Genomic DNA, 23,712 nt, shown 5'->3' with positions numbered 1-23,712 from the left:
TCATCCCCTCACTAACGCACCCCCGTTACCATTAGAGTTGGACAGATTATTTGCAGAAGTTTCCTTATTCATACTCTGGAACACAACTTACTATGGAGTAAAAACATTCAAACCAGCTGGCATACTATATGCATGCAGTCTGTGGACTCATCACCCCAGTAAAAATATAATTTTATTTTCACTACACTCTCACCATCCCCAGAAGTGGTTATTTTCAAAACAAAAGCCATTCATGTATACACTGACGGCTCATACACGTCCTACGCGGCGGCAGCGACATATATTGCTTTGACAAAAGATAGAAAAATCACAACTGTCGGGAAATTTCAGATCCGCAACGTTCAAGCGCATACGACACGGGATTATTTGCATTCCAACAGGCCCCCCATTTCGTTTTTTCAAACAACTTTAACACGCCAGCCCACATTTACACAGACAGTCTATCGCTTCTATGAAACTTTCAAGTCTGAATGATAACGATGAAAGAATTTGGAACATCAAACTGCTTCTTAAATATAGAATCTCGTCAGGCAAAATTATAAAACTGTGTCATGTATCTGGACATATGGGAATTCCGGGAAATGAACTAGCTGACGCTGCAACTGAATTAGGAGGGAGATCAGGCATCGTGCGTTACGCCAAAATATTGTCACAGGCTATGTAGAGGCCTGAGGTTGACGACGACGAAGTGCTCTGGGGAACGTGCTCGGACTGCAGCAGCGTTTTACGCATTTCGCTCGCCAGTATATTCATTCTGTATACTTTATTCCCCGTAACAATATCAATTTGGTCAGTAGGAACTCAGTTTCATAAAAACTTGAAATCATATTGGCACACCCATTCGCAGACTGAAGGAGCTGAGAGAACGCTGTTTCATTGGATCACAAGTCCGTAAGAAATTCCTCAATGGTTCTCTCCTCCTAAAAACCTAACACACTTATTACCTGGTCACGGACACTTCCAGTATTATATTCATCGATTCAATATATTTTAATCGGACATGTGTATGTGTGGTGCACCTTGCTTGAGCGAACAACACTACTTTAATGAATGCCCAAACACGCAACACATTTGAACCATTTACGTGGGGACTACAGTGATACAACACCCTCCGTGCATTATTATGGGCTATTGACCAATAGAAAATCTCGTGCGTACCTACTTCAGTTAGTGACTGTGATGCACAACTCTGTTTCTATGACATCCACATGACACGCATTAGCTACCAACACTTTATCAGGACGTCGCTTCATACTCCGAATCACCTCCCTATCATAAATTTTGCGTGAATGCTCTCGATTATAGTCGCGGTTAGGCCAACAAAGGTGGGGGAAAACCTCGGCGACTGATAACGATAGCATCACTGCACCACTTACCCTAGGTACTCGAACCATAGCATCCACAACGCTTGCGCAAATACCTAACCCTGCCCCCCCCCCCTTTTTTTTTGAAGCTTGTTACTATTGCAAATGGCGCATTGTCTAAGTTCGCAGCGGCAAACAGGCTGCCCAAGGTTTCCTGTTGCATCGCTGGTTGGAAGGACAGCTCACCGTGCCTGGCTACACGGCTCCTGGTGAAGAAATGGGCTTCGACAACACAGAGGCCACTGCTACTGTCCTCCTCAACGTTTACTCATCCTCAAGAATACTGGCTCGCATCCCACTTCGTCGTTTTGTTTGGACTTTCCACATTCCACGACAACCCACTTAAAATAAACATGCAGAAACACACACACGCACACACACACACACAAACACACACACATACAAACACAAACACAAACACACACACACACTTAAACAAACACCAACACACACGCACGCACGAACTCCAAAAACTCAAGTTAGGTAAATACACTGCTGCTGCATGTCGACCTGCTCATTCCTGAGAAGCTAACTAGTTTGTTTTGTTGCACTTTCATGCCACACTCCCTAGGTTTCACCCATGTCATTTTTTTAACTAATCGGCTTTTTCAGAAAAAAAAGAACTTGGGAAAGTTTGCCCTCTTAATTTATGTTAGATTGGCTTGAGCCCGTTATACCTCCTGGTGGTACGGGCTACCCCCTTTTTCCTTTTAGTTATTTTCACATATAGGCGGAAAAAGAGCTCATACACACACACAAACACACACGCGCGCGCACACATACAAACACAAACACACAAACAAACACACACACACACACGCACGCACGCACGAACTCCAAAAACTCAAGTTAGGGAAATACACTGCTGCTGCACGTGGACCTGCTCATTCCTGAGAAGCTAACTAGTTTATTTATTGCACTTTCATGCCACACTCCCTAGGATTCACCCATGTCAATTTTTGAACTAATTGGATTAAAAAGAAGAACTTCGGAAAGTTTGCCCTCCTAATTTATGTTAGATTGGCTTGAGCCCGTTATACCTCCTGGTGGTACGGGCTACCCCCTTTTTTCTTTCAGTTATTTTCACATATAGGTGGCAAAAAAAGCACACACACACACACACACACACACACACACACCCAAACACACACGCACACGTACACATAAACACACGCACGCACACACACAAACAAATACAAACACACACTGCGCACACACACACACGCGCGCGCACGCACGCACGCATGAACTCCAAAAACTCAAGTTAGGTAAATACACTGCTGCTGCATGTCGACCTGCTCAATCCTGAGAAGCTAATTAGTTTATTTATTGCACTTTCATGCCACACTCCATAGGATTTACCCATGTCATTTTTCAAAATAATTCGCTTTTTCAAAAAAAAAGAACTTGGGAAGTTTTGCCCTGTTCATTTATGTTAGATGGGCTTGAGCCCAGTATACCTCCTGGTGGTATGGGCTACCCCCTTGTTCCTTTTAGCTATTTTCACATATAGGCGGCAAAAAAAGCACACACACACACACACACACACACACACACACACACATGGCATGAATATTGTCAAAAGCATCGTCAAACACTTTCTAAAAGCAGTGGCATAATATTGGGGCTGGTTAATGGCACTGGTATGTGGCTATGTGCAACAGGTGATAGACATATTATATCTACCCAGGAACGGTGAGAACACACAATGGTACCTTCAAAGCTTGAGCGTTATAAAAAAGCTGTTATAGGCGCGGTTCAGCAGATAAATGCAAGCAATAATTGTCAGTGTCTCAGCAGAAATATAACGCCTAACGATCAGCGGGGCAATGAAGTATTTTACGACAGAGCCATGCCAGGCCTTAGAAATGCATTTCAAATAGACACTAATACTCGTGTAACGTCAAGTATAGTTACAGTGCTGCCTAATCAATATGATAAAGATTACATATGTACTCCTATGATACATCCGGCACGTCAGATTAACGTAAATTGTAGCTAGGCGCTATCCACTGAAGTTGATAGGTGTAGCAGTGTTGAGGCCTATCAACCTCGCGCGCACCAGCGCAAACACCAGCGCTTCATATGGGCTTACCTGCTCTCGTATCGGTAATATTCATGTTGCTGATGGCATCATACGCCACCGTAAATAACTGCTAATATGAAGCACGCCCGCCTGTTTAACGTATGCGTGTGCGTGGACTTGTAGAATTATTTAGTGCCACTTTATGACGTCTCAATCCATAAAATAATAAAACACATACACCTGGCTTCTGCATGCTTCTCTAACATTGATTCCCAACGCACGTAGGATCTGCCAATCTTTTCTCCATCCTACATTGTTGGGTTCAACTTGAAATGTGTATTTTAACAGTTTCCCCGTAATAGTTCTAAACGTTTTGGCAACGCCCCCACTTTCATTAGAACCATTTTTTGCGCCGCATGCAGCCATGAATAATGGGCTCGATAGACGCACCAGTTTTCTTTCGTTCTCCAGACGTTGCACATGTCACTAGCAATAGGGGTGGTATATTGTTTCTCCCTATGAATACACACAAACACTGCTGCAGCTGCTCACGCTAATATATAGACTGTACGAGTGATGATGCTGTTGGTCTTGCCACAACGTTTTTAAAACGGAATGCTCGTGCAATTTCTACATCCATCTTCATGGCTTTCCATGTCACTGGCGCCTAATGTGATCGTGCGCGCTTTCACTTGCTTTGCGTTGCGCGGACGTCATAGCCCCGTGTCTAAACCACCTTCGCAAAATTTTTACACACGGAGTTCTGAAATAGATTAGAATGCAATACACCACTATCTTTTTGATGTCCCAAAGCTGCAAGTTTACATTTGAAAAAAACTGAAAGTTTTCTTTTTTTGATCTTCTCATTTTAACAGACTTTTTTTCACCGTTGTTATCACTTTGTTCAATCTAGTTTAAACCCTACACCGCCTGACATGTTCTTGTTCGTGCTCGTAGGTACGGACTCAGTTCATCGAAAGGGGGACCACTAAGTTTTACCGATGCGTTTTTTTTTCCAAGGCTTCACTACAAGAATCACACATTGAGTTGTCTTTCGAAGCTTGCATAGGTTTGGCGATGCGGCATAATAATTTCCATTTCATGCGAAGTAACCCCAACACTGCAAACGCTTCTGTCGATGTCGCATGATGTTGTGGAGCTAGGTAATTGTGTTTGAAAACAAATAAATCATCTTAAAAAAATTCGATACTAAACAGCGACATGCAAAAAGTGAACACAAAACAGTAAATATAAAAAGTGGTATGCAGCATTCAAATCACAGTAAACTGTTCATATGTTAGAAACGGGTAGAAACAGCAATTTTTAGGCGTGAGGTTTTCGTAAAACAACTTCTTTACCTAAACTTGTGTTCCAGCACTACGAGCATAGTATCTTGAGTGGTACAACTGAGTGCACCTTTCAAAACCAATCTCTACCTACACAATTACAAATGCAGAAGTTAGAATACTAGCAATGACAATATTATATTATTACTTGCGTATTATTACTGATGCAATAGAATTATACCTATAACAATATTCCAGCATAGAATCATGACATACGTCTTAAACCAAGCCTCCGGAAATATTGCTAATCTATCGCGCTTTTTAACGTGCGCTGGCACCTCATGGTACATGAGTCATTAGCATTTCTTCTCAATATAAATGCAACCGTCGAGGCAGCAACCGAATCTGCGACCTACGTGTCAATATCCGAACACCGTAACTACTTAACCACAACAGCGGACAGAGAGATAGTTTAGCTCAGTTTACGAAAATATATATTTTTTAGCTTATTAATATGATAGAGAACGATGGTGACTTAAAATTTCTTCTATTTAAAGTTGATGAGTGACTGAAAGTACAGGGTAAGCAACAGCATTTTCATAAGAAACGTTCTTTTTCGCTTCAATTAGGTGGGTATACATGATACGATTTGTTATTCACTGGTTCATGGTTGTCTATATGCGTCATTGAAATTGCTAACAAATACCTAGACCTGAGGCACAATTTTTATGCCCCACTTTTCAAGCCCAATTACAAACTTCGCTTACAATAATGCGTGCTCTTCCATCACGCCTACGTTTTTGACTCAAACGCTTGTGTGCAAATGAAAACTTTCTTCAATTTTATAGCATATTACGTTCTCATCACTAGGCCTTAAAATAAAAGCAAATTTGCGTTGTCGTCACTACAGCCTAGGTTTGAATTTCAACTGGTCATAGCAGCAAGTCGTCCAAGTTTCTGTTGATGTGGTTGATATAATTTCTTCTGACATATTTAGAAACACCACTGAAATACAAATTCAAATCAACGCGAGTAATTGTCATGCGTTTCTGCGTCCGAATCATAGAAGCTTCCAAGCTGGATTCATTTCATAGAAGATCTTGCATGGTAAAATTGAAACCCATGAAAACAATATTATATGCACCCGCTTGTCCCTTTACAATTGGCAATCCTGTTGGTACTTCTTGGAATGTGGACAGCAGACAAAATACTGCCAGTACAAGTAGATGGCTTTGGCACGGCCCTCGCCCCATAATTTGTGATCTGAAACACACGGAAGCGCATTATTACAATTGTAAGCTTTTACGTCTTCTAGCAAACACGAAAATAAAGCAAGGGAATATTACAACAAAAAAAGAAACACGGTTGGTCTCCGCATCAAAGGAATAGGTATATCACAAGATTAAAACGTTACTTGAGTAGTTTCATATTCGCTGTATATTGATATTGGAGAGCTGATATTGGAGAGTTTGAAAGCTATAGGTTCACTCAAAATGAAAGCAACCATGGAGACACATTGTAATACACTACGTCACGACGATCAACGTCTATGATTACGGTTCTAAACAATTTGTCAGTGATGCTTCTGTAGGCTCTAGTAGTTAACGATTTGAGCGGAACCACAGAAAGCGATGTGACAGCCTTAAGATTGTGACTGACTGGATGCCGTACTTAGGATAAGGATGTCCGTTAGTGGATTGTTGCAGTTGTTGAACACTGCTGTCCAACCAAAGGGAAACGTAACACACGTCGTGTCTTTCCTGATGGCCGACCACGATTTTTCGTGGGGCAAGAACAAGTCAAGAATGCGCAGTTACAGCCAGAAGTCAGCGGGCGTCGCAGAAGCATTTTCGAAATTAATATATGCTATGAACAACAACGACGCTTGGGGTGAACTCAACACCCAGTGCACTGAAGGGTCGAAATAATTGCTCTTCCCCCATATTAGAAACGCGCCAAATGGGACGAATGCTTAGAAACGACGAGTTGAAGACACCGATCGCGGATGTCATAATCATGATACATAACCACACTTGACCAAGAACACTATATATTGATACTTTTATATAAAAAGCCGTATTTTTAAAGCCTACAAAGTGCGTGACCGTGGAACAGTGGATAGTGTGTCCTGAATCTGTTGTCGTGAACCGAGAGGTTGGTTATCGACAACTCCCGCTGACAGAACTTTCTTATTTGTCTTCCGAAAAAATCAGTGCCTTCAATCTTGGTGAACCCCGGAGCAAAACACTTTCCCGTTGAAAGACAGGGAGGTCACCCTGAGCCTGTGCACTCTGTCCTGCTACTCTACACAGCGAAAAGAGAAATAGGGAAACGAGTAACGACGATGCTGACGGATGCAGTAAAAGGTCATGCGCATCTACTGTAAGCCCGTAAGCCAGTGGCCTTGTCTAAGTCTCTTGTCCAGTGTCCAGCCCCAGAACCCTTCTGTTCTAGTAAGATTTGCTGATGTGGTCTGGTCAGACATTGGGGACAATGAGCTATATAGTTTGAGAATCCGGAAACTGATGCCTGAAAACGTTGAAGCCAGTGTCTTCCATTGAGAAACGTATTGATGGCAGTCGTGAAGCAGGTGCATCAGTGTATTCCACTTGTTAACGTCTTATCACTGTTGGTGCTGTCCGCATGGCTGACAATTTGTGCACGTTTCACTGCAGTGTCAGCTGGCTCGTTGCCTCTGAAGCGACAGCGCACATGTATCTAGTGAAAGGTAATTGTGCGATAAACTATTGCGGGGCCAAATACCTGTATCATTCTGGAAGCAAACACGTAATATTTTTCTGGTTTCGAAAAATACTAAAGGAATTCAATAATGATTTCGGGTCAGAGAGAATTGCTTAATTGCGTGTTTTTGTCAGACGCAATCGAAAAACCTAATGCAATCAAACAGAAACGAAATTTGCTGCTGCTGAGGAGAACATACGGCCGTTCTTGTGTACCAGGAAAATACCAGTGTATGAATCACAACGACCGCTGTCGAAACCCACGCAGTCTCATACCGTTTATTGGGCTCGTGGGTAATTTTGCTGTGTCACTAAGTTATGCATGACTTGCAAGAGCTAAGCAATATGAGCACGTGATTTTTTTTCAAAAACCGCACTATTTGAAAGCACACCGGTGGTTTGCGCAGTGGAAATTCAGAGATGACGGTTGGAGCAAAGTCGACAGGGACGAGCTACATCGTATTAAGGAGAAAAGTTCAGATGCGTCGCGAAAGGTGGAAATGAACCATCGGCGTCCCGCGACAGGAGTGTTGCAATACAAAAGCATCAAAACGTGACATCAATGTACGATGTGATCGTAACCTCAAAAGCTACCGTTTGTTTGTTATTGTGATATCACCATAGCCTCATATAATGCGATGACATGACATCCCAGCTTGGTCAAAGTGAAACGTAGCACGATGTCAGAAGCAGTGCTAAACTAGATGAGGTGTCAGCGTTTCTAAACCCTGCCTTCACTTCAGGACCACGTTAGGTGCAAAAGCTTTCGGAGGGTGACTGGGCAGCACCGATGTCTTTACCAATAAAAACAAAAAAAAAAAAACGGCTGTTGCCTTCGAATGGCATTATATCAATGCAATAATAAGACAAATTTTTTGCTGCAACGCATATGTATTTTAATCCTACTCTGTCTGCTTCTCCTTTTCTATAACGAAAGGCTGTTAGGGTTACTAATCAGTGCAATTATTTTACTTTACTTCCTATGTCTTGCAGTGGCTTATTTCTATAGTCGTATTCCAGTTGAAAAAACTCTTAAAAGGCCTGCTTTCAACGATTGAGTCGCGGAAACTGATCACCTCTGCAACTGTAAACGTACTCCGCATACGCACTCGGAAATGCTTTTGAAGAGGGGTCCTTGGCAATCCGGCTTATGACCTAGTCTGGAGTTTTCACTCGTTACAGCATGCATCAGTACATGCGCCTTTAAGGAGGAAACGCCATGAACTTTCATTTTTAAAATACAGGGAAAGCTCTGACACCACCTTGACCTAACAGAGCTTGCTTAGAGCGTTGCTTGAATATTGCGAAGTGACACTACTGTCCTTGAAGTGCTTTAGTCGAACATAATGGATTTATATTTCACCAAATTTCTGCCATTTAAGATCGCAATGAAAGGACAGCTGATTGTCATGTTCATGTGTTTCGGGTTAAGTGTAGTGCCCAAGTTTTGGCTTAGGCCACACGAAATTTCAGCGCGAAAGGGCCGAGCTGCGGCGAACGCGCCGAGAACCCGCTACCTTCTCTCGCAAAAACAGAACCACTGTCTTCACATATCAGCAGTGTGCTTCTAATAAATGAGCTGTAAAGACGTATGTAGCACCGGCGACGAGGGAAACGTAAAGCTACTAAAGATAAAAGCGTGGTCCACTGCTAATGGCGTCTCTTCAAGGCTATATCGAGTCCTTCTCGGAGAAGACCTGGACATCGCGGACTCAATGGCTTGAAATCTACTTTGTTGTGAATGCCATCATAGCCGACGACAAAAAACAGGCCTTCTTTCTGACGCTGTGCGGGTCGAAGAAATTTGAAACCGTTCGCGCACTGGTAGCACCAAAGAGCCCAGTTGCAGTGCGGTATGAAGAGATTGTCCGAACTTTGGCTGTACATCACGACCCATGCCCATGTGAGCCGTACTGTCGCTACAAATTCCAAAGATGTGACCAACAGCCAGGTGAGTTCATTGCTGTTTACGCTACCGCTTTACGTAAACTCACCGCGGATTGTGACTTCGGCTGTAACTTCGGCGGATTGTAATGCCCGCGGCTGAGGCAACGGCGACTACAGCGGCCGCAACCACCGCGCTCCCCCTGCATCACGTGTGACCACTTCGTCTGCGGTATCCTAAACAAGCTCGTTCAACCACGTCTGTTCGCGAAAAGGGACCTTACCTTCCAGATGGCTTTCGAACTCACCGAAAAGGCGTAGAGTGCTGCACTGCAGCAGGAGAGCATCAAGCTCGAAACAGTAAAGTTAGAAGTGCACCAAACAATACATAAGAAAGGAGGCGCTAAGGGAGAGCAGCCCACTCCACGCAATGCGCACTGCTAGAGATGCAACGGCTCTCACGATTCAGGTGAATGCAAGTTACGGAATTCTTCATACCACTTTTGCCAAAAAATAGGGCACATTGAAAAAGCTTGCATCGCAAAGAAAAAGCAATGCGAAACTGCTATGCATCGAATAGAGCCTAACCCTGCAAGCATGCACGAGTCTTGAGACAAGTTAACGTGGGGCCTTATTACTGTAAAAAACCTACAAGCATGCCCGAAGTTAATAGTGCCGCCTAACGTTATTGGCAAGCTTTCTGAGTCCGAAGCTGACTCTGGGCCGTGGAACCTACGACACGAGTTGGCCTACAAAACCGCTGCAGCTTGTACAACCAGAACTAAATCTGCCCGTGTGGTCAGGACAGCCCCTGCACCTCGTTGGCAGTGCTCAAGTACAAGTGCGGCACAAGACTAAAGATTACGTTCTTCAACTGCATGTCATGGAAGGTAACAGATGCAACCTTCTACGCTGTAAATGGTTCAGTACTGTCGAAATCTTGTTGTAAGGCGTAAACAAAACGAATGATGCAACGCACACAGAGTCCGCAGTGTTGCCCTGCCTAATATAAACGTATGCGTGTGTTTTTAACCAAGACGTCACAAGCTACGAGGCACCACCAGTTTACATAGAGCTATACCAAAACGTCCCACCACGCTTTTGCAAAGCGCGACCAGTTCCTCTTGCACTCATACCAGCTTTGAGGGAAGAATTGAACCGTTCAAAGCAATAGGGAATTCTGCAACTAGTACAACGCTCTGACTCGGTCACACCCTTGGTGTTTGCTCGAAAAAAATCCGGATTGTTAAGACTATGTGATGACTATAGAAGTACGGCAAAATTTAGCGCCCATGAAAGTGCCTACCCGCTTTCCACCACTGAGAAAGTGCTGTAGAATCTCAGGGGTAGAACAATATTCTAAAAGCTTAATTTACTTCAAGCCTATCAGCAAATTTTTGTCACGCAAAACACAGCAAAGGTTTTCACCGTGAATACAATAATTTAACTGTATGCACTCAAGAGACTTGCATTCGGATTCGCAGCAGCACCAGCAATAAATGAAAAAAATATGGAGACAACTCTCGCCGGAATTCCTGGCTCCAGTTTGTATCTCGAAGACATAATATTCTGCGAAGAAACGCTAGATCAACAATAGTTATAGCTCGAGAACAAAATGATGACACAGAGTGAGCAGGACACGAAGGACACGAGCACTAACTTCCAACTGAGTGTATTGCCTTCTTGCCTTTGTGTCGTGTTTTCGTGTCTTCGTGTCCTTCTTGTCTCTGTGTCGCCGTTTTGTTTTCACGCTACAACTATCGTCATGCCGTGCCAATTAGCCCAAGCTGCCACACGCTAGATCAACACAATGAACACCTAGACCAGGTGTTGTCAATACTGGGTAATATGAACATGCGTCTCCAAAAAGACATATGTCGATTTGGGGACAACTTGTGGAGTTCATAAGACATCGCATCGATGAACAAGGGGTGCATACGACTGGAGAGAAGGTTGAAGCAATCATGAATGCACCAGCACCGAAAACTAGAGTTGAGCTGCAAGCGTTTTTAGGCTTGTTTGCTTTATATGACCACTTCTTCAAGGACAGAGCGGCAACAGCCTCATCGCTGTACACGCTCTTGCATAAGAAATAAGAAAACCCAGTAGTTATAGAAAAAAAAGCACCAAAAAGCATTCGAAGAGTTAAAAAAACTCATTCGCGATAGCGCAGTGGTTGCTCACTATGATGACCGCAAACCCCTTCTCGTGTCATGCGACACTTCCCCGTATGATGTAGGCGCTGTTTTAATGCAAGTGGATGGAAGTGTAGCAGAAGCATTTATTGTTTTCGCGTCCCAAATGCTTGGCAAGGTGGAACGAAAAAATGCACAACTAGACCGGGGAGGACTTGCCGTGATAATGATTGATTGTTAATTGGTATGTAGGGTTTAACGTTCCAAAACCTCCATATGATTTTGTGCGACGCAATAGTGGAGGGCTCCGGAAATTTCGACCACCTGGGGTTCTTTAACCTGAACCTAAATCTGAGCACACGGGCGTTCAACACTTCCGCCGCCATAAGAAATGCAGCCGCCACCGCCGGGATTGTGGGTCAGCAGCCGAGTAACTTAGCCACTAGACCACCCGTGATATTTGGTGTTGATCATTTTTAGAAATATATAACTGAAAGGCATTTGGCTATCCCAACTGATCATTAGCTGATACTCGGCATCCTCGTGCCGAAAAGACCGCTTCCGCAGGTCTTGTCGCCGCCCATGACCAGATGGTGCCTGAAGCTGTATGCTTAGGACTACGACCTTTTTTACAAAAAGGCAGTCGAAACATGAAGGCCCTGCCTCCACTTAGGGGGATCAGTTAGCCAAAATTTGCAGCGCCCGAGCCAGCAACGCAGGAAACAAGAACCGTCTTTAATGCATGTATGACTCAAAATATTCACAAACAGCCTTCCGAACGGACTCAACACGACACTGGCGCAAAAAGGAATACCGAAAACTCGAAACAAACAATCACCGCAGACTGGTGGTCAGTGGAACATACGCAGCAAAACAAAGGCAGGAAAGCCAGTGTGAAACATAACAGCAAGAAATAACACTTAGACGCAACTCACCGCAGACTACGGGCCATCGGCTCGCCTTAGAGCCAACGCCCCAAAAACCGGCGAGGCTCGATCGCCTCTGTAGCACGTGCGGCAGAAACACCTTTCGCGCCTAGCGTGACCGATGCCCCACCATACCGCTCGCCTGGCCTTGAAAAGCCCCTGGGCTTGCCTCGCACCTCTTCTTATCTCCCGCCGCTTTTCCGCACCCTGTGGCCTTTTCTCGCGCATGTGCAATGCGCCTGTGTTCTCTTCGCCCTGCTTTCAAGGTGCGTGCTACAGATAAGGACACATCGGCCCCACACTCCCGCCAAAACAAGAATGGGCACTCCTTTGAGTGTCACACTCTACCGACTACTAAAAAATAATGAACGCTATAAAAAGATAGTAAACTAAGAAGCAGTGCCTGATTTAGTGTACACAGTTCGTCGGGCACCACCACTCTTCATAATAAGCCGCGTGTCCGTGTCGCCGCAGTTTGTCGGGCACCACAAAAAACCACTCGTCGCATGTCTGTGCCATTAGTTGCACCAAACGGAGCTTACGCACACATCACATAACTCTTGCTGACCTGTCTGTCCCACTGGTTGCACAGAATGGAAAGCGCATGTAGCGTGTAGTGGTGTTCACAGTGGACTGTGTCGGTGTTCCATGACTTGTCAGCCTTGCTCTTTGTCGCTGGCTGGGTAGGAAGCACTAAAGACGCTGCGGGTGTTCTGCGAAAGGCAACATTACTACAGCAGGGCAAGAACAACAACAATAAAAAGGCACCGCATCCAGATTGTCAAACAATACATACGCCGGGCGGGAATGTCGACGATAGTGGGGGATTGAGTTTACGCGTCTGGTGGGCGCTCGTACTAAGCTTTGAGATCACACACGTTTACAGGGCCTGTTACTCGACCACTGCGTTTGTTTTAGAAGGTATGCTAACCTAGAAATTCGCATTGAAATCACATAGGGACCGTCCCAATTTGGTGCGCGGGAGGCAGCAAACCCTTTTGCTGCGTCACTGAGTGGATGCGTGAGCCGGATCACCTCATCACTGACCGCGAACTCGAGAGGTCACCTACCGTTGTTATATTGGTTGCAATGTTCCAGGCAGGTTAGTTTCAAGTTCTCTGGACTGGGCTTATTCGGTGCGAACGCCGTGTAGTTGCAGCGCGGTGATTAAGAGTCATGGATGAGTGCAAGTTCGATGGGGAATTTGAGCTCGCGACCAAAGAGAATAGCTGCTGGAGTAAAGCCAGTTCAACGATTCACTGTTGTTCGCGTGGCGAATGCCACTTTCTGTACGCGGGTATCCCAGTTCCTGTGTTGGTCGCTGAAAGCCGCAAATATTGTCTGGAAGTTTCTGTTGACGCGCTCAGTAATGTTTGGACTGAGGGTGGTAAGGTGTCGTTCTTTTGTGGCGTACAACAAAAACTTTGCAAGTGTCCACAAATATTCTACATGTGAAATATGTGGCATTGTATGTTATTAGCTCCTTTGAAAAAAAGAAGTGAATAAGTGTTTGCGCAGGTAATCCTTAATCACCTTTGAATCAAACCGGCGTAACGTATACAGCTCTACTCATTTTGAAGATTGGTCAGTGACTACTAACAAGTACCGACATTCCTTAGCTGACCTTCGATACGGGCCCATTGCGTCACAGGCAACGAGTTACCATGGGTACCTGCTTTCCACAGATTGCATGAGGCCCGGTGGTTTGCCTCCCCTCGGTATTGCGGTCTGGAAGGTAGGGCAAGTGCGAACGTAAGATGTGCCGTCCTTTCTTATGTGCGGCCATGTGGTGACGCGACACAGCTCATCAAAAGTTTTCTTGTCATCGCTGTGACCAGCGACGCGTGTGGCATGAAAGTATTCCAAGAAACTTTTGCGTAGAGTCCGAGGAATGAAACGCGGAATGGGGGCTCACCATAATGCGTATCAAGTGAGGGTACGTAACGCATAAGCTGGCCCTCCTCGGCTTGCAAGCAGCTGCTGTAGGCGTTTGTGGACAGTGTGTTCCTGGTGGCACTGGCAGTGGCCAGGCCACTGCATATGTGCTTGCACTGCGCATCGCTTCTCTAAGCATCAAGAATCTGCTGTCGTTAGACCAGTGTTCCTCATGCAGCTTCAGGCATTGTCACGGCCAGGACCTCGGCGGCGGGTTCACGATCTCTGTACAGTATCGCTATGGAAAGCGTGTCAGCCACCTTGTTGGCAGCACCTTTTTGTACTCCACAGCGTAATTATATTTTTGGAGAGAAAGAGCCCTCTGGGCCATACGACCGGCTGGGTTTCTCATCTTGGAGAGCCATGACAGCGCCTCGTGATCAGTTTGAATCGTAAATGAGGCTCCATCTATTTATTTATTTATTTAATAGAATACCCCCAGGGCCCGTAGGGCATTACAGAGGGGGTGGGTACAACATATATAACACACAAGAAAAAAAGACAAAATAAAGAAACAAGTATCAGATGCGCAAATCAGGAAGGCAACATAAGTCAACTAAAAATGTATAAGAATTCAAGCACATACAAGACAAAGATAAATAATGGAAACTGCGTATAGTTACAAGCATTGCTAAGAAATTGCAGTCTTGAATAACAAAGGGTCTGTTATTGATACAACGGAAGAGGGAAGGTGGTTCCAATCGGCGGCTGTTTTCGGTAAGAAGGCTGCTGAAAAGAATTTGGTGCGGCAAAACGGAATGGCAACCTTATGCTGATGATCAATGCGCGATGAGTGGTATGACGGTTGTGAAATGAGGTCTCGCTTCATTGATGGATTGTGAAAAAATATCCTATGAAAAAAAATGCAGTCGCGCCAGTTTCCTCCGGACAGTTAAATTGGGTAGGTCAAGGTTAGATTTCATTTCTGATATGCTAGCAGTACGGGAATAATTAGAACAAATGAACCAAACTGAGCGGTTCTGAACAGATTCTAACGCGTTAATTAAATTTTGCTGCACGGGATCCCATATAGCGGACGCGTACTCAAGCTTTGGGCGAATTAGTGATCGGTATAATAGAATTTTGAGGGACAGCGGAGCGCGAGAAAAGTTGCGGCGTAAGTATCCTAGCGTTCGGTTAGCGTTATTACAGATGTAAGTAACATGCGTGTGCCAAGATAGATTGTTGGTAATGTAAACGCCGAGGTACTTATATGAAGAGACATGCTGGAGGGGAACGGCGTCAATTCTGTAGGTACAGGGGGGAGAAATAGATCGCCGGGTTATTGACATGCATTTAGATTTGTTAGAGTTGAGAGTCATAAGACATTTATTGCACCAGGTTGAGACAGTGTCAAGGTCTGACTGTAGAAATTGGTTATCATATTCATTGTTTATTTCGCGGTAAATTACACAATCATCTGCAAATAACCTTATAGCGGAGTTAATGCTGTCTGAGAGATCATTAATATATATAAGAAAGAGTAAAGGGCCTAATACAGAACCTTGGGGTACGCCGGATGTTACTTTAGAAAGAGGTGAGTTATAGCCATTAGTTGTTACAAACTGAGTGCGATTAGTCAGAAAGGTACATGTCAAATTTCTTCAGCGTGAATACGATTGCGAGGCACTCTTTCTCTTACGGTGTAGTTCCTTTCTGGGGCCGAGAGCGTGTGACTCGCAAATGCTAGTGGGTAAAGGATCCCTTGATATTCTTGGAGCAAATCTGCTCCAAGGCCATATTCACTAGCATCAGTCTGCACAGTGAAAGGCAAGTTTAGGCCAGAGAGGCGCAACAATGATGCATCAGGGATAGCCTTCGAAGAGCCTAGAATGCTGCATGCTCCACGTTAGTTCAAGACCAATGGACACTCTTGCGCAAGAGCTGGTTAAGTGGTCTGGCCAGATCAGCACAGTGAGGAATGAAGTGGCGGTAGAAGCCTACCATACCCTAAAACCGTTGCAAGCTCTTGACACCCATTGGTGGTAGATAATGCAGGATCGCCTGAAGTTTCTGCTCATCTGGTGGCACTGTTCCTCACTACAACGAAATCTAACAGGTTGACATGGTTTGAGCCCAACTGAGCTTTTGGGGCGTTAATGATGAGTCCTGCTTCCTGCATTCTTCGCAATACTGTGCTTAGGTGGACCAGGTGCTCGCCGAAGATCTGCGAAACGACTACCACGTCATCCATGTAGGCCATTGCATAGTTAAATTTGGCGTCTCGAAGCACAATGTCCATGACGCGCTAAAATGTGGCGGGTGAATTGCACAATCCGAAAGGTGACCTCGTAAACTCAAATGATCCCCTGAGACTAGTAAACGCCGTTTTCTCAGCATCGCACTCTGCTAACAGGATTTGCAAGAAGCCTCTGCTGCAGTCAAGGGTAGTGAAGAATTTGGCGGCCCCAAGAGGGTACATAACAAAGTCGATTGATGGAAACGGGTACAAGTCTCGAACCGTGCCGACATCTAACCGCCGGTACTCTACGTACAAATGCACAGAGCCGTCTTTCTTTGGAGCTAAAACATCTGGAAACGCCCATGGACAATTGGCTGCTTTTACGGCACCAGGGACGAACTTTTCTTTGAGGGCAGCGTCCGGAAGTGCACCCTTGTGCACGCTCAGGATGGCGCGGACTGAAACGGATAGGGCAGGCGTCACCTGTGTCAATCCTGTGTTCATACGTCGACCTTGCCAGAAGCCTCGGTGAACATCACCGGAAAAGGCTTCAGGGGTTTTCAGTTTAGCTTTTAGCTCTGATGGCCCTTTGAAGCATTCGATTACAGTCGAGAAGTCAGGAGTAGTCTCCAAGAACGAATGTAGAATTGTTGCAAGAAGATTTGATGGTGGTTCTGGCAAAGTAGGCACGAACGTGAGTGCCATTGGTTTAATGCTGTGGCTGTAGGTGCCCGTACAGATATTAAGCACGATTCCTGACTTAGCTATAAAATTGCGTCCCAAAATCACGGGGCAGGAAAGTCAGGGTAAATGTAGGAAACACTGACGAAATTTTTGCCCGTCGAGTGTGACGGCTAACGAGCTGCAAGTTTAGAAGAGGCGACCTGAGCAGAAACTATACGTAAATTAGTGTATAGCCTTTGCAAAGCTAAACCTTTAACGTCGCAGTATTCTTGAAGCGATTACCGAAAAGATAAGCAGCTGAGCCAGTATCTAAAAAAGCCCGGACTTTTACTGCTGCCATAGAAATCATCACAAATGGTGCAATATCAGAGTGGGGAGCAAGGGACGGAAGATCGCTCACCGTATCATAGAGTAGACCGTGGATGTCCGGTGGGGAGCACTCTGCAGGAACGTTCGTTCCTTGGTTTTCTGGTGGTTGTCCGAGCGGAAAAGAATGTGGCGTTATTTCTTTGGGCATGTGCTGCTTTCTTGAAGGTTTGCCGCGGCAGTGCTTCCTGGCGGCTGGATGATGCGTAAACCAAAACACCCGGCGTCAAACCTTTGGGGCTTGCCTGGCTGCACAAAGTGAGAAAACGCCGGGGGGTGGTACAATACTGGCCGGTGATCGGCGTGGGCTTACCAGTGCCGGCCCCTGTCGTTTCCCCGGCGGCCAGGGCGTGGTCTGCTTGGGTACTAGCTTCTGTAGTGGCCCCGACTTCTAAACTGGAAGCTTTACTGAAGGTTCCTGCTTGTGCCTCCTACACTATAATGGGCGACCCCCACTGCGGGCTGACCTTGGGTCAAGACGCCCCGTTTGAGGGGGTGTCGTACACTCTTAGGTCATTGATGTAAAGGCGGATGGAGCAGAGGTATTGTAGTGACTCAAGGCGTCTAGAGCTCTTGGTGGGGTCGTCGGTGAGACCATCGGGTCGGACCGAATCGCCACGCGCAGAATGGCTCGAGAGTGGATTCGGGTGGAGGCGGTAGTCGGTATATGAGCTCCGCCAACATCGCTGCCGGAGTATCGCCCACTGCTCTAGCAAGAACGCCGAGTGAAGAGAACGAACGACCTCTTAAGTACGCATGAAAGCACGGATGTGACTCTCTAACTACCCGAGTCACTCTTTTCACTTCATATGCTCAAGGATCTGCGTGGTCGTAAAGCACCTGAAAGGACCCTATGTATTTCTGAAGGATTTCATTCTCACCCTGTGTACGCCTGCAAAGTTCATTTTTAATGCGAATTACGTAGTCGGGGGAAGAAATTCGGCACGGAATAGTTGGTCAAAGTGGGACCAATTGTCGAAAGACTGTCGACGACGCCAGCGTGCGGCAGAACTAGACAGGGCTACGGGAAGCACGCGTAGGAGGAGAGTCTCATTTGTGAGGGCTTGCGCGTCGCGATAATCTTGTAACTCTTGCAAGAAGTCGGCGACTGATTTCTTGTCCGTGTGTCCCTCGTATGTAGGCACGGCTAGCCGTAAGCGAAAACTGTCGTCTAGTGTAGCCTGACGTTCAACAGCGTGGTCAACTGCTTGGCGATACGAGACGTATCTTGCACGGGCGCGTCCTCTTCCGCCTTGTCGGGCATAATACTAGACTTTGGGTACGTAGAGTTATCACCTTAACGAGCTGTAATTTTACCAAACTCGAGAGCATTGTTATACGCGCAAAGCATACGTATCAGATGGACAGACCAGATGGGTGCCTTATGCATCTGGTTGTCGTGGTGCGAAAGTGAACTCCAATGAAAAAAGCGAGTACTGTATAAAAAGACCACGTTGAAAGGAACAAAGAGAAGGGCAACTATATGCGAAAACCACGTTGGGCTCCAGATGAAGGCCTGTCTTTGTTCAGGAGGGTCAGTTAGCCAAAATTTGCAGCACCCGAGCCAGCGACGCAAAGATTGAGAACCGTCTTTATAAATTCATGATTCAAAATATGTACAAACAGCCTTCCGAACCGGCTAAACACGACACTGACGCACAAAGGAATACCAAAAACTCAGAACAAACAACGCCGCAGACTGGCGGTCAATGACACATACGCAGAAAAACAAAGGCAGGAAAGCCAGCATGAAACATAACAGCAAGAAATAACACTTCCACGCAACTCGCCTTAGCCTACGGGCCTTCGGATCGCCTCATAGCCAATGCCTTTAAACCAGCGAGGCTCAATCGCCTCTGAAGCACGTGCGGTGGAAACACCTTTCGCGGCTAGCGCGACCGACGCCCCGTCCCACCGCTCGCCTGCCCCTTTAAAGCCCTTGGGCTTGTCTCGCACCCCTTCTTATGTCCCGCCATCTTTCCGCACTCTGTGGCCATCTTTCCGAACTCTGTGGATGCTGACGCTCGTCTCGCTTATGTGTGATGCGCCTGTGTTCTCCTCGCCCAGCTTCCACCGTACGTGCTACAGATAAGAACCCATCGGCCCGACTAACCAGAACGCAGATGCATTGAGAAGGCTGCCACTGCAAGGAGATGACGATAAGCCATCCCCACCCAGCGATGGTCTGTTGCCTGCCACTCCGGCGACAGCCCCTTTTTACCGATATACTTCCTCGAAAACCAACGACTTGAGTGACGAAGGTACAGTGTACCACACGCAGTTTTACCAAGCCGGAAGTTTTATGACTGGCGCCATATATAAACAAACACATATCCAAATATTTCGTGTAAGCATGCCTGTCACCCTGCGATGTACAGTGATAGTTGTCCGTGCTGTGGAGGCAGGTCCACTCTCGCCCACATAAGGTGGGATTGTCAGAACAGGCCAGCCGAAATGAACTCGCCGCAAATAGCCGGCCAAATTTCCGCAAAAGAGCAGGGGGAGACTTTGCTCTCCAGCGAGGATCTGCGGGTGCAACTAGCGCTCCTCGACCAGGGACAGCGGGCCGCTAAAGCCAGTGGAGCCCTGGAGTACGGCCCCACCCACATGCTCCCCGTACCTTTTTTCTTTGTTTATTTTTTCACATGAACAAATATATATATATATATATATATATATATATATATATATATATATATATATATATATCGTAGCAGGTATTCAAGCGGCCCAGCAAGGAAAGCTACGTGCACTAAAAGGCGATGACTTCCGACCTTATTTCGAGCTAGCACGCCAACTTTTGACACTCCAGGGATGCTTACTCAGGGGCTCTTGAGTAGTAATTTTGATCGCAGGTCACCCCGCAGCTTTGAAGATTATTCTACTCAGCGCGCAATTGCATCGTCGCTATGAAGACCTACACTACAGAGTAGTGTAGGTCTTGCTTTGTTGGCCTAGCCTCAGCAGAGACATTGAAAACATTTCCCGAAAATGCGGATCATGCAAAGGAAGCTGAAGGGCACCTGCGAAGGCACCCCATCCAGAGTGGCTAAGAGCAGCACAACCATGAGGAACAATTCACATGAAGCAGGAAGGAAAGAATGAGCGGCGCATTCGCAAAAATTCAATCATCTGCGTGAAGAACTTCACAGGTGTCACGGCATAAATGACAAGATCCATAATCAAACAAGTAGGTCATCGGTCTTGGTTGGTCAGCACGAAACGAGGTAGGGTGCGGCGACACAAAAACCATATTTGGACTACGAGCCAAGAAGCAACGGATGACAATGCTTCTACAACACAGCCACCGGGAAGTCCCTGCCAGTCTTCACTGCTTCCGTTTTTCCTCCACGGCGGCAAGGCTGATAACCAGAAAGACACACCGACTGCACACGCTCCAGAGTTCTGTGCCACGCCAGCGCCACTCCCATTCGACGACGCTCCATAAGGACCACCACAGCGGCACCACAGACGCCGCCGTTCACCCGACCGTTATCAAGATCAGTGGTGACTAACAGAGTGAGGAGGGATGTGTCGTGTTCGTGAGTTTCTAGTTCTATGTTGTTATCAAGTTTCCGGTTAGGCCACTCGAAATTCTACCGCCAGAGGGCCGAGTAGCAGTGCAGTTGCCGAGGACACGCTGCCTTCTCCTCTAAAAACTGAACCACTGTCTTCATGTATCTATCAGCTGTGAGCTTCTGACAAATTACCTGAAAAGACATCTGTAGCAAGGCAATCTTCTGAAATGATAAAACACATGAATACCCTGAGTAATAGTGAGCACACATAGTTGTTCGGCTCTAACCAAGTAGATATTCCACGCACTTTATTGCTTAGGGGTGCAGCTAACTAAACTAGGTTACCATTCTCTGTTAAATGGCAATAATATCTACAGCAAGTAGAATGTGAGTTTCCTTTAAAAACGGCCGTCTTGAATCTTAATTGTTTACGTAAAGGTTATTTTATTCGTCTGATATTTGTGTCACAATACAAGAACAACAGAGTATTCTTAGTGCAATTGCATTTTCATACGAGTCTTACACCTCAGGTAACAATAGAGAGAAAACTCTTCTAAAAATAGCCTCTGCTGAATCCTCAATCAACCACACGTTACCGCATTATTCCCACTTGCTGGACCTAAAGTCAAAAATGGCGCTCTAAGAACTTTTTATTGTCGTATACATAAGTTCAACATGCTTTGTATTTATTGGTTTTCGAAGCAGAAGCTGTCAGAAGGTCATGTCAGTTAACACACTGATGACGTCCTATTTGTTCCCACACGCACAAGCTTGGTCAGCCGTCGTCTTTAATATCAGTAATGTAAGCTTATATATACATATAAACGGCAGCCGGGCAGTTCACGTTTTTTTCTTAACTTACTGTTCTATCTTTCACTAGAGAAACTTCAGCACACTTACGTTTCCTCTGACCTCTGCCAAGAATGCAGGAACTATTTGAAGTCAGTCGTAGCAGTAAAGAAAGCTTGCTAAATCGAACGTAAGAGGTTAAATACAGAACTTGGCTATATTCCAATACCATAGGCGGAATAATAGATTTGCCATAACGTATAGTATCATGCGCCTTTTATGGCTAAATATACTTGGCATTTATCAAGCGCGACAATATGCTTAGTTTTCTTCATGAGCACGAGTTCAGCCTTAGAAAGATTAATGCAACTGTACGCCAGGCTAACGTTTTGTGCCGAGCACATAGGCAGTGGAATATTTTTACATTTTCGGAGTACGCCTTGTGCCGGCATTTCCAGAGAGCGTTCTAAAGTTAACATGAAGCACATCTTATTTTATTGAATCTGTTAGGCTGGTTACTTTGAGATACATATTGCACCTTTGATTGATATGTGGGGTTTAATGTCCCAGAACCACTATATGATTATGAGAGACGCCGTAGTGGAGGGCTCCGGAAATTTAGACCACCTGGGGTTCTTTACCGTGCACCCAAATCTGAGCACACGGGCCTACAACATTTCCGCCTCCATCGGAAATGCAGCCGCCACATCCGGGATTCGAACCCGCGCCCTGCGGGTCAGCAGCCGAGTACCTTAGCCACTAGACCACCACGGCGGGGCCATATTGCACCTTTCAAGACAACTCACAAATGATGGCTAAAGTTGATTGCGTGATGATGCCACTAGTTATATTGCGTGACTCGCGCGAATAAAAACTTATTGGAATTAGAACGGCACAGCTGACTTCAATGAGCGTTTGACAAAAACGGTTTCTGCAGCAGTGTCAGGTTGGGCGTAAGTAATATTGGTGATCAAATAGCTTTTAAAAAAAATGTGTAAGAGCGCTGATGGATATCACCGAACATTACACGAAATCAAACCTCACTAAGTCACCATGTAGGAAAACTGGTCAAACTCAGCCCGAATAGCGCCGTTCAAAGCGTCGTTCACCAATAGTAACAGAAATTGCTTCCTACATAACGCTAGACAACATCAACTAGTTATGAACACTACTATTTTTGGTATGATTTACGGCATATTCTTTTGTATTGTGTTGGAGGTACGTTCCCGCCTTTGCATGAGTTTTGTTGCAGTATCCCGCGACATATGCATGTGAGCACAATATTCAAAGACATGAAAATTAGAGGAGCATAAGCTTGAAGTTTGTGCAATGTGGCGAAATGCAACAAAAATTACTCAGGAGTTGTTGCGAATGAATCAGCCTGGTACCTTCATTTGACCACGGAGATGAAAACTCACCACTTTAGCGCTGCTTGTTACCAGTCCCTTACGTGACCTTTTTTTTTGTTTTTCTTACGGCAAGAAATTTTTCATCTTCTCCAGCAGCCTCCAAGGGTACGCCATAACATTCATAGCTGATAACTGGCGGTATAAGAGTTGTTATTTGTAGAAATTATGATTTACGTGTGACCAACGTAAAGTGGACGAAAAGATAAGTGTGCCGTTGCAGGGACTGCACACAAGACTTTCAAATAGAGCGTTTTATGCTCATTCGAGGGAGCAAGGACCTGTTTTGGCAGACTGGTTGCCATCATCATCTTAAAGAGATCTCACTTGTCGTGATGCGAGCCGGCAGAAATAAAGTGTTCCGCAATTACCTGCATGGCTGCTAGCAGAAGATGAGCTGGCTGACACTGATATTTTTAATTGCAGATATATAAACAAGAATGTCTACCAGAGCATGATTGCCTGTGTGG

The 23,712-nt window shown here is 45.6% G+C and overlaps 1 protein-coding gene across 1 annotated transcript in view; it reads right to left on the bottom strand.

The window, feature by feature from the left end:
* Positions 1–22,052, bottom strand: part of LOC142768586 (uncharacterized) — a 75,207-nt gene extending 53,155 nt beyond the window's left edge. Inside the window, exons 1-2 of the mRNA XM_075870583.1 lie at positions 21,948–22,052; positions 5,821–5,939 (exon numbers count right to left, since the gene is read on the bottom strand). Coding sequence (XP_075726698.1) covers positions 5,821–5,929 — 109 coding nt within the window. The 5' untranslated portion in view covers positions 5,930–5,939; positions 21,948–22,052. The remainder of the gene's footprint in view (positions 1–5,820; positions 5,940–21,947) is intronic.
* Between the last annotated feature and the right edge of the window lie 1,660 nt (positions 22,053–23,712).

Source organism: Rhipicephalus microplus, chromosome 8 (assembly GCF_043290135.1).
Source record: "Rhipicephalus microplus isolate Deutch F79 chromosome 8, USDA_Rmic, whole genome shotgun sequence".
In the NCBI taxonomy this organism is placed as follows: domain Eukaryota; kingdom Metazoa; phylum Arthropoda; class Arachnida; order Ixodida; family Ixodidae; genus Rhipicephalus; species Rhipicephalus microplus.
This window is presented reverse-complemented; position numbering and strand designations above follow the sequence as displayed.